Source organism: Leptonychotes weddellii, chromosome 13 (genome assembly GCF_054177405.1).
Source record: "Leptonychotes weddellii isolate Sample4059 chromosome 13, ASM5417740v2, whole genome shotgun sequence".
NCBI lineage: Eukaryota > Metazoa > Chordata > Mammalia > Carnivora > Phocidae > Leptonychotes > Leptonychotes weddellii.
The window spans coordinates 36,919,479-36,932,103 of record NC_138381.1 but is presented as its reverse complement, the minus strand read 5'-3'; the positions used below and the strand labels follow the sequence as shown (position 1 = coordinate 36,932,103).

General features: G+C 34.5%; 1 protein-coding gene across 1 annotated transcript in view; it reads right to left on the bottom strand.

Annotated features, from left to right (window-relative positions):
* Positions 1 to 12,625, bottom strand: part of TRAPPC8 (trafficking protein particle complex subunit 8) — a 65,112-nt gene that overhangs the window by 14,714 nt on the left and 37,773 nt on the right. Inside the window, exons 15-20 of the mRNA XM_081802537.1 lie at positions 9,549 to 9,991; positions 6,106 to 6,253; positions 4,077 to 4,173; positions 2,821 to 2,889; positions 2,674 to 2,732; positions 434 to 607 (exon numbers count right to left, since the gene is read on the bottom strand). Of these exons, the coding sequence (XP_081658663.1) occupies positions 434 to 607; positions 2,674 to 2,732; positions 2,821 to 2,889; positions 4,077 to 4,173; positions 6,106 to 6,253; positions 9,549 to 9,991 (990 nt within the window). The remainder of the gene's footprint in view (positions 1 to 433; positions 608 to 2,673; positions 2,733 to 2,820; positions 2,890 to 4,076; positions 4,174 to 6,105; positions 6,254 to 9,548; positions 9,992 to 12,625) is intronic.

Genomic DNA, 12,625 nt, shown 5'->3' with positions numbered 1-12,625 from the left:
ACAAAGAAGAAAGTTATCTAATTTGAATGAATTCTTTCTCTAAGTAAAAAAAGTCATTTTGGGGGGCGCCTGGGTGGCTCAGTCAGTTAAGTGTCTGACTTCAGCTCAGGTCATGATCTCAGGGTCCTGGGATCAAGCCCTCCATGAGGCTCCCTGCACAGTGGGGAGTCTGCTTGTTTCTCTCCCTCTGCCCTTCCTCCCGCTTATGCACGTACACTCTTTCTCTCTCCCTCAAATAAATAAATAAAATCTTAAAAAAAAAAAAGATTTAAAAAGTCATTATGGAACTGTTAAAAAAAGTTATAAAATAATTTAAATATTGAAACCGAAAATTTTACACAGAAAAAATATAATACCAGCTTACATTTGTTCTTTAGCTTAAGGCTGAAGAATCTACAAGCAAGGCTTGCTGAAATAATTTAATAACACATACCTTCCATAATACAACAATATTCAAATCCACCTCACTGCACTTCTGAATTAATCTCACAGCATCCTCTATTGACTGTTTTTCTGCATGCACAGATGGCTGGGCTTGTGGTTTCTTTAATTCAGAAGATAAACTTCGGTAAAAGAAGTCTGCACATGGACTTGCTGAACTTATTATCTGTTAAAAGAAAATCATTTATCTACATAAATGTTTTCAACTAAATATACCCTACCAAAATTTATATTTCTCTATATATTTCTATATAACCAAAAGGCTTATTCAATAATTTCTTGTCAATTTGTCAGTACAGGGAGGCTGTAAAACACACGAAGACAGTTAAACACCTAAAATATTTGGTACACATTACCCTGAATCTTAAAGCTACTATCTCAAAGTAATTAAACTACACTGCCATGACATTAGGTTTGACCTTCCAAGTATCAAGGGAGGATAATGGGTAGTTCTAAGAAAATGCATAAAAAATAAATTATTGAAAAGTAATATTCTTTGTACTATTAAAATAACAGAAATATTTCTCATTCAAATACTTAGAACCCTAGACAATGTCCAATGAAACAGAATGCAAATGGAATTACTGGTCTTAATATGGTTTTTATACTTGAAGGGAGAGAACATGAAAAAAGAATTTTTAAAAAAATTTTAAATGGAATCAGAACTACAGGATTTCCTTTCACAGAATACTGTGTTTCATAGTAAAATCTCTATACTTAAGATTCCCTGCATTATAGGCTATATTACATAGATGCTAAGTTTCAAGTTAATTATTAAATATTAATAAACAGATGTTTTCCCCTTTAAGAGTGAACTATTTTCTGGTAAACAATTGTCCCTATAGGTTTCTCAGTAACCTGTAGTGCTTGGTGAGTTCTATTTATTCAACCAGATTCGTCAAAAGGGAAAATGTCTTTGTTTCTGCCTTCTTCAGTACTCCTATGCAAAATTATTTGGCAACAAATACAATAAAAATTACAATCTTAATATAACTTAAGGGTCTTAATTATGTCTCTAAAGATTTTAAGTTTCAAAAAGAAATGAACAGAACAAACAACTGAAATCATGAAACCTAAATTCAATCACTCAAGAGGCATAGTGCTGCCAAAAGTCACATTGTTTGGGAATTACTGGGCTTTTGGTACACTGAGATATTCTAAGTAACTATTTCTTCAAGTAGTCAAAAGACAGCCACAAAGAATGTGTCAGTTGAAGGCAAATGATAAGAGAAATGCAAAAGTGTAAGAATGTCTAGGATTATCAAAGAAAAAAACACAAAGAAGAAACAGTAACTGAAACAGTAGCAATAATAACAGTAACAGGGCACAACTACACGGAATTTTACACCCTTGGTCCAGTATTTCTCAAAGCAGATCACCAGATCACCTCTTCTGATTATCTGCAGAGCTGGTTGAAAAGGCACATTCCTAACCCCACCCAAGACGTAATGAGCCATAATTTTTAGAGTTGAGGAGACAAAGCCTTCATTTTTACAAAATTTTCTAGGTCAAAAATAGGGTCTGCAGACTGATAACCTCAACATCATCTAGGAGCTTATAACAATTTATTATGCATATTTTTTATTAAGTAAACTCTGTGCCCAATGTGGGCTTTAATTCATGACCCCAAGATCAAGAATCACATGTTCTACTGACTGCACCAGCCAGGTGCCCCAACTTATAGCAATTTAGACTCTCAGGTCCCATCCCAGGCCTACTGAATTAGAATCTGCTCTTGCCCCAGATACTCATATGTACAGTCTCTGAAAGTTTGAAAACCACTGCTCTAGGTGATTCTTACAAATAATTAAGTTGGATTATCACTGTCCTAGACAACATATTTAAAATCACAAAAAAGTTTATTATTTGGATGTCAGAACCATATGATACACCAAAATCCAGACGATTATCATCTTTATGTTCCACTGTGACCACTTTCCCTAATAAATAGGTTCTCTTGTATAATCCGGTTTCATTTTTTAATCCCAAGGATTATACTTTTTACCTGTGATACTCTCAAAAGGAAGTTAGTTTACTAATTAAAATGGTATAATCCATATAGCATTTCTGCTCTGTTTTGAAACATGAAGATAAGTTGCAAAACCCAATAAAGTTGACATGTTCATCCACAAAAGATTCTGGGGATTACTAAATCAATAGTTTTGCCAAAATAGTCAGATATTCTAAAACTGTGACTTTTAAAATCAAATGCTACTGTGCTCATTTGCATACCTGTTCATTTCCAAAGATGATATCTGCAAAGGTATATTTTTCTGAGAACTGTGTGGCAACTGAAAAACAGGAAAACAAACTAATCAATATCATTGGCATGAAATATAAAATGACCCTTAGGAAAGTGTAAAAATAAAATGAATTTACCTTCTTTTTCCTTACATCGTATTGCCTTGAAGCAAAATTTTCCCTTCTCTCTACTGGCAAGTTTGGCATCTAGAAAGAAAAGAAAAAATTTCAAAGATCTTTCTTAGCTGCTTATGACACAGTAAAACCTTACTCATTCAAGCTTCCTTAGTCAAACTGAAAAATAATTCACAATTATAAATAATGTTTAATGAAAAAATCTTTCTTTTCATCTCCATAAAGCAAATTTCAGCTCTTAAAAAGGATGAAATTCAATTTTCTTGAAATACATGTTGGGGTAATGTGTGTGTGACATTACAGCTAAACAGAAAAGTTTAAAAGATCAGAACCTGGGAACCAGGGAGCCCACAATCCCACCACTCTATCATTTCTTCATTTCCTTTCAGTATTTTTTCATATGTATGATTTATATCAATATTATATGCACATACTGTGCTATGATGCATTTTCTCAGTATTGTAAACATTTTAAAAATGTTAACATATTTTAATGACTAAAAAATAGTCTGAGTTATAATTTACATTAAATCCACACTGAATTTTTCCATACTAAACATAACTTGCAATACACTGCTCTGTTTTCAATGTATGGATTTTCATGTATTCTGAATTAATTCCTTTGTATAAATTCCAAAAATAAGGATTACCAAGACTAAAGAAGAGTTTAAACATTTTTATATTTTTTGAAATATACTGTACAATCCTCCAGAAAGAGCAAATATCATTTTGCTAGCTTCACTACACTCTTACAAACTTGGCATTCTCATATTACTGCCAGGATAATAAATTGATAGAAATATTCTGGAAACCAATTTGTCAATATATATCACAAGTATGTATATTCTTCTGTTTGAGCATTATCTAGGTACGGAAATACATGGAAAAGTCAGTCACTACAGAGGTATCATTATACACAGAAAAACAGCAAAGAAAACAAAAAGAACCTTCCATATTCTAGTCCATGTGTTTCTGCATTGTTTGAAATTTTGAAAGTGATCATGTCCTCAGGCACTGATTTTCCAACTGATTAAAGAAAATGCAGACAGAAAGATGTGGAAGGAAATAAAAAATGGGAAAGAATGAATTAAGAAAGGTAATTTGATTCACAAATACACTAATGAAAACACAACTGAATGCTTTAAAGTTAATTATTAAAAAGGTGCCAACAATCTTATGATATTATAGTACTACTCTGAAAAAAAAAATCAAGCAATGAAGATGTGAGAATTCACTATGAAGAAGGAAAAAGTCACAAACCTTTGTTTTCAGAGAGATTTACAGATTTCTGTAACTTCCAGTGTTTGCTACTACTTGATACTTGTACTATATGAAATTCCTTAACACCTGCTTCACTCTATCGAAAAGAAATAAGAGTCGTTCAGGATTTAGGAGCACAAACTTAGAGTGTTCTAATGAAAACAATATTCTGACACTGCTACCAAAGTACTGATTAACGTAAGATGAAATTTTTATTTTGAAATAAACAATATACATTTCAGAAAGCTTAAGTTATTTAAATCCTTCCTTAAACATTCTTTTTTTTTTCTTTTAAGTAGGCTCCACACCCAGCATGGAGCCCAATGCCAGGCTTGAACTCACCACCTGAGATCAAGACCTGAGCTGAGATCAAGAGTCAGACATTTAACTGACTGAGCCATCCAGGCACCCTCTCCTTAAACGTTCTTAAAACAGAGAAGTCAACATTCTATCCAAAAACTGTATCTAACTATAATGTACACCAGTGGCAAATTTTAAAATACTGAAAGGTATTCAGTTATTAGAACCTATCATAATGAGTTACTGGTGGTATTTACTAGACCAAACAGTATTTGTTATCAATTTTTTTTTTAATCTATTTTTAGAGAGAAGAGACAGAGAGTGCGTGTGCAAGCACGAAGGGGAGGGGCAGAGAGAGAGAGAGAGAAAGAGAAACTTAAGCAGACTCTGCCCTGAGCTTGGAGCCTGAGAGCAGAGCCTGAGCCTAAATCAAGAGTCAGAGGCTTAACCGACTGCACCACCCAGGCACCCCTTGTTGTCAATTTTGAATCAAAACTGTAGCATTTTCATTTCTTCTAATCTTTCTGAGATATCTCATTCTCACTAAGGCAAAAACAAACAACAAAAACAAATCAGAATCCCAATATACAGCCAATGCACATAAAGTTAAACTGTACATAATTTTTTATTCTCCTGAAATTATTAAAATCTTAAAATTTTAGGGACGCCTAGGTGGCTCAGTTGGTTAAGCATCTGCCTTCGGCTCAAGTCATGATCCCAGGATCCTGGGATCGAGTCCCACATGGGGCTCCTTGCTCAGCGGGGAGCCTGCTTCTCGCTCTGCCTGCAGCTCCCCCTGCTTGTGTGCTCTCTCTCTCTGACAAATAAATAAAATCTTTAAATAATAATAAAATCTTAAAATCTTATTTTTACAAATGTTACTTTCGTTGAAGATCAGCAAAGTATTAGCATATAAACCCCAAATATCTTAAAAAGAAGCAACCTTACAAGTTTATGAAGCCAAAAGCAAAGGACATTCAGAATAACACTTCAAGTAAGTATTTGAACTAAATCAACCTGAAGCTAAGATCTTATTTTAATCATGAGATCTCAATTCCCTTCTTTAATATTCATTTTTATATTTAGAGTATTTATACAGGAATGGTAAAATGTTTGAAATGCTTTATATGAAGAAAATGATACTCTCAGAAATGTGTAAGTGAAGGTTATCAAGTTAATATGGAATGTGAAATCCTAACACAACTTTGTAAATTTAGTTATATCAATAGATTCTCAATGGTGAGACTAGAAAGCACTTTATTAGATCTCTGTGGTACTGAATTACTCACATATGGGGCTATATATCATACGAATATATTAATGCCACCAGGTCCCTTTTAGACTTAAAATTATGAAGTTAGGGATGCCTGGGTGGCTCAGATAGTTAAGTGTCTGCCTTCGGCTCAGGTCATGATCTCAGGGTCCTGGGATCGAGTCCCGCATCGGGCTCCCCCTGCTCAGTGGGGAGCCTGCTTCTCCCTCTCCCTTGGCCTGCTGCTCCCCCTGCTTGTGCACCCCCTCTATATGACAAATAAATAAATAAAATCTTAAATATATATATAAAAAAATTACAAAGTTAATGGAAAATTAAGATGTTTTCACACTGTTGTAGATGAACATTCCTAAATTCCTACCTTACGCTAACTTGTGGGGGAAAAAATCCTTCCCTAAAAACAAAGGAAACACTTTAATATAATTAAAAATAAAATTTAGTTTTAAATCAACTTACTGTATTGGTATTTTCCACATCCACAAAGACTAGCATATTGCCCCCTCGGCCCTCCTCATCTTCAAGAGAATTACTTCTGCAGACAGTAGCTCGTACATTCAAAGATCGGCTGGTACAAATAACTGCAGTGTGTCTTAATATTCTGTGACTGAAGAAATACAAAATTGCAAATTTAATGGAAGAACCTCTCCATGTGTTATGATTCTCTAATTCCAAACAAAGCTTTTAAAACCTAATTGCTCTCATGACCATTTGTACTCTAAAACAAAAACAAAGAATATAATACAGTAAAATTATCTAGTTAGCATAACTTCATTTCAAATTCTTTCTTCTCAGTTTGGAAGGAAACTAATGGTCTCTCAGACTCTAGGCATGTCTGCTCACCAAACTCATCAGTATAGCACATGAAAATAATTTTCAGGTAGCAATGTCCTGATTATGCCACTTCTCTGACAGTGGTTTCAAAGCAACTGATCCCCTATCAAGTAAACCCCAAACTTTCACCAGGCAGTGAAGGCCCTCCACAATAGAGCTTTTTACATTTCAATGTTAACTCCCCTTTACTACTACTCTTTTTTAATATTACCTCTTAAATTTCTTTTTTTTTTTTTTTAAGTACAACTGAAATACAATGTCCTAGGAGTTTCAGGGATAAATCATATTGACTCAGTATTTGTATACACTATGAAATGATCCCTTTGATAAATCTAGTTACCGTGTCGTCATAAAAAGCTATTGTAATATTACTGACTATATTCCCTATACTATAGATTACATCCCCATGACTTACTTTAGAAAGTTTGTACCTCTTAATCCCCTTCACCTGTTTCACCCGCACCCCCAACCCCCTCCCCACTCTGATAACCAGCAGCTTCTCCCTTGTGTCTATGAGTCTGTTTCTGTTTTGTTTTTTCAGATTCCACATATAGGTGAAAAAATATGGTCTTTCTGTGTCTTATTTTACTTAGCATAATACCCTCTAGGTCCATCCGTGTTATCACAAATGGCACAATTTCATTCTTTTTTATGGCTGAGTAACATTTGTGTGTGTGTGCGTGTGCACACACATGACGCATTTTCTTTATCCTGATAGATGGGACACCTAGGTTGCCTCCATATCTTGGCTATTGTAAATACTACTGCAATGAACATAGGAGTGTATATGGTGGTTTTGTTTTCTTCAGGTAAATACCCAGAATTGGAACTGCTGGATCGTATGGTAGTTCTATTTAGTTTTTTGAGGAACTTGTATACTGTTTTCCGTAAAGTCGCTGTACCAATTCACATTTCCACCAAGTGTATGTGGGTTCCTTTTTCTCTACCACCTCACCAACACTTATTATTTTGTCTTTGATAATAGCCAATCTGACAAATTTGAGGTAATATCTCATTGTAGTTTTGATTTGCATTTCCCTGATTAGTGATGCCGAGCATCCTTTCATGTGCCTGTTGGTCATCTGTAGGTCTTTTGAAAAATGTGGATTTAGATCCCCTGTCCATTTTTTAATTTTTTATATTAAATTGTGTAAGTTCTCTATATATTTTTGATGCATGATTTGCAAATACCTTCTCCCATTCAGTAGGATGTCTTTTTGTTTTGCTGATGGTCTCCTTCACTGTGCAAAAGCTTTCTAGTTTGATGTGATCCCGTTTTAGTTTTTGTTGCCCTTGCCTGAGAAGACCCCCCAAAATATTGGTAAGATCAATGAATGTCAAAGAGCTCACTGCCTATGTTTTCTTCTAGAAGTTTTATGGTATCAAGTCTTACATTCAAGTCTTTAATCCATTTTGAATTTATTTTTGTGTATGGTATAAGATAATGGTCCAGTTTCATTCTTTTGCATGCAGCTGTCCAGTTTTCCCAATATCATTTATTGAAGAAATGATCTTCTCCACTGTATATTCTTGCTTCTTTTGTCATAGATTTAATTGACCACATACACATACATTTATTTCTGGGCTCTCTATTCTGTACCATTGATCTGTGTCTATTTTTGTGCCAGTATCATACTGCAGTGATTACTATAGCTTTGTAGTACAGTTTGAAATCAGGGAGCATGATAGCTCCAGCTTTATTCTTCTTCCTCAAGATTACTTTGACTATTTGGGGTCTTTTGTGGTTGAATACAAATTTTAGAATTCTTTGTTCTAGTTCTGTAAAACATGCCATTGGTATTCTGATGGGGATTACATTGAATCTGTAGAGTGCTTTGGGTAGTATGAACATTTTAACAATATTAATTCTTCCAATCCATGAACACAGTATATCTTTCCATTTCTTTGTGTCATCTCAATTTCTTTCATCAATGTAAAAGACCTCCTTGGTTAAAGTTATTCCTAGGTATTCTTTTTTATGCAACTGTAAATAGGACTGTTTTCTTAATTTCTCTGATAGTTCATTATAGAACTATAGAAATGCAATCGATCTCTATATGTTAATTTTGTATCCTACAACTCTACTGAATTCATTTATTAGTTCTAATAGTTTCCCCTTTACTTCTTTTACACATATTTTACACCGTGACCAAACTAACTATATTCGGTTTATATTTCCTAATTTACAAATCTTCATTTATATATAGGTACTCCCTGAAATACCCACTACTTTCTTGCCTATCCCCCTTGATATCCAAATTCTGAAATCTTTACTTTCTTTGGAAGCTCATTTCACCACTACTATATTCCACAAAGCCTTCCCTGACTGCTTGGTCAGAGTATGCTCTATTGTCTTCTGAAGGAGAATTAATATTTATTGAGCATCTAAAATGTCCCCATGCTTATAAGTACTGTATCATTTTGTCCTCACAGTAAGTCTTAGAAGATATTTTAAATATTCCATTAATAAATGGAGTAACACAATTATTCCTAGTTAATTTTATAAAAATGACAACGGCATTATTATAAATAAAATAATATGTTGTTTAATAATATATAGGCCACCGACCCTCGTGAGCACCAAGGTTTGATTTCTTCAGTGACCCTCATTATAACACTACCCTAATCATCTATTCTACAAATATATACCACCTTTTTCCCCATACATTCTCAGGGGTCACGAGAGGGCACAAGAGAAAAGGAAAGGTAAAACAAAATAATTTTCTTGAAACAGGATGACTATAGCAGGTTGTCTTCATATACAAATGGTACCTGTGAATTTCATTATTATGTGGTAACTTTGGCCAGAGTACTTAGTTGTATCAAAGAATCATGAAGTTTATAGACAGAAGCCACTAAAAAGATTAAGGTAGCCTCATTTTTTCTACTTTTGGCTACTCAGAACTTATATTAGGGACAAGCTCAAATATAAACATCATGTATAATTTGGAAGGGCATAATTTCTTAAGAAACAATGACATGTGTTAACAAATATCAAAATGTTTATTTGAATTTGTGCACATACATTAAACACAGAGGTTAAATCAAGAAAGTTTTATAATACTCACCGTATTTTAGGCTGCTTTTTCACACTTTCATAGTAAAACAAAAAGTTAATTTCATGGACACCTTCTTCATCTGGCCCACGTAACCACATTGGTAGCTGAACTGAAGCTCCAGGCAGAAGAACGGTGTCAGGAAGGGGAACAGGAATCACCTCTGGCTGACTCCCTATGCCAATGCCAAAGTCTACAGAGGAAGCTGACGATATGAGTGCTGTACATACAGAGGTAGAATCTGTCACAACAGTCTTGTAAGCACTACAGTTCTCAGAAGCTGAGGGACTTAGTGGTGTTAGAACAGCTGTGTTACCACCAAAAGTAAAGAATTCTGGACGTTTAGAAACAACCTTCAATCCAGTAAGAGGACATTTGCTGACATTGACAAATTCTACATATGCTTTTCGGATTTCTCCACAGAGGAGCCCTGTAGGAAAATGTATAAAGAACACCTGCATTGGAGGGAAAAAATATTATTATACTGTCTGTTAAAAATTCTGAACCTCTAGTGAAAAACAATTTAAGATGCTGTATTTCTTTACGAAAGGTTTACAATTATTAATTCTCTTTGATATCTCCCTGAATATATGGCAATTAACAACTCCATTTTAGAAAAGATGAGACAGAGACCAATGTTATTCAGTAGCAGATTGCAGAGTTATGAATTAAAAATAAAACATCAGTGACAAGTGAGCTATCAACAAAACTTTGACAACTGTGTAGACTATGGACAAGTTACAAGTAATTTAACATGGCTATGTAAATTAAATGATTATCAGTTGAAAAGCCCTTATCAATGTCAACTTGAAAAATAATTCAACTATTTTTTATACATCATTAAGATGCAAAGATACACCAGAGATCTTAAAAGGGAAGAATGTACAGATCCATGATTCCATATCCATAATTTTAAAACCCAAAAAGCTCTGAACAACCTCAAACTTTTAGTAACTCACATGGGAATGAAACCTGATCTAACAAAGGCGTTTTATACCCTTTCCCATTCAGTCAGACATTCATGTGGTTCACTCACGCAATATTAATGTGCTTGATTTCCAGATGCTACCACAAACCCAAAAGGGGTTACATAACACTTTGGATATAAACACACACACACACACACACACACACACACTTTCTAAAAATTAAGGATAAAAAAATGATTTTCAACACACATCTGGCCTCAGGATTTCAGATAAGTGAATGTGAAGTTGTACTAGAGAGGTAGAAATATGGGCTAACAAAATCACCTAGTAAGTTATTTGCATTTAAAAGATGCTTAAGTGTAAATGTCAGAGGTACACGCACAGTATCTAAGAAAGGAGGAATATAAAAGTACAAGTATGAGGAAAAAAAGGTTCTAATCAAGTTATGGCTGGCAGTCCCAGAGGAGTTATTAAAATCCAGTGGAAATACTTATGTTTCTTTAAGATTTTATTTATTTATTTGTTTGTTTGAGAGAGAGTGAGAGAGCACGAGTAGGGGGCGGGGAGAGGGAGAAGGGAGCCTGACTCGGGGCTTGATCCCACGACCCCGGGACCATCATCTGAAAAGAAGGTAGACGCCTAACCGACTGAGCCACCACCGGAAATACCTATGTTTCTTAATCTAAATTTAAATGGAAATTCACTATGGCCATAGTCTTACGGAAGAAGATGAATTCTGTGGACATCAGAAGCTTTAAAAACAGGTATTAGAAAATAAGGAATTAATGTAGAAATCTAAAACATAGGTTAGAAGAAAAACAGGCATAGGATTATATTAAAGACACTGAGTATGTACTGATTAGCCAGTGTCAAATAAACTTAGTCAAATAAGTTAAAATTTGTGAAGGAATATAAATTTTGAGATGATATGTCAAAAACAGTTGAAAGAGTACCAAAAAGACACACTAAAATACACAGACACCTGAATACCATCAAGAAGGCTAAGGCATTGATAAAATGGGAAGGGTGCTGGAATTAGCAGAACAGTGATGCACCATGTGTAGACCTTCATCCTCACTCTTGTCTTGGTAAACACATCTTAAGAGATTATTTCATCAGACACTAGACTGGTCACTTCTTTCACTACTCCCTTAAACACTTTGAATTGTATAAAATACTTCTGACATAAGATATTAGAAATAGGAATATTCCATGAAATCTCTTACCAATATTAATGTCTACCATTGTTGACCCAAATATAATAAAAGGTCTTTTTAACTGACTTCATACTGTGGTTTGTTGGATTAACCAATTTCTCTAGCATCTTAGTAGAAAATACTGAGTAATGTTTAAGGAAGTGAGCATTAGTGACTTGAGGCTTTCTACTATGCCCTCCTTCTTCTCCTTATCAAGAGTTACTATTTATTCCCAAACTTGCTTAATTAAATTATTATGTAAACTGCTTCTATCTTTGCCTGAAAGTACTGCTTTCATTTTTAAATAAACTCTACTCTAGATATATATTGTACTTAAACTGCTTAACAACGATCTTTAGATTCTCACTCCAATGAAACCAAAACTGGAAACTTAAAATGACAACTTATGGATGTGGGTGAATGCATGAAAGACAAACAAAATTCATATTAGGAAACCTGTACCAATACAAAGAACTCACAGAAAAGGCCTCTGACCTAAATCCACCCCCCCCTTCAAAATAGTGAATAAATGTGTACATTTGTATGTTTTCTTAAGGTAAAATATTTAGGGTATGGACCTATTGTGGTTTTTTTGTTATTCACTTTACAAGCTTTTTTGTTTAATCAACAAAACACCAGTTATTATGTAGAGTAAGAGGTCCTCTGTTAAAATACCCTCTTCAAGGAGAACTGCATCTATAACAATAAAGTTTTTTAACGGCTCGGGTGCCTGGGTGGCTCAGTTGGTTAAGCGACTGCCTTCGGCTCAGGTCATGATCCTGGAGTCCCAGGATCGAGTCCCGCATCGGGCTCCCTGCTCGGCAGGGAGTCTGCTTCTCTCTCTGAACCTTCCTCCTCTCATGCTCTCTATCTCATTCTCTCTCTCAAATAAAAAAAAAAAAAATTCCTTCAAGTTTTTTAAAAATTCATTATGGTATACAAGAAGAAAAATTAAGTACAGAAC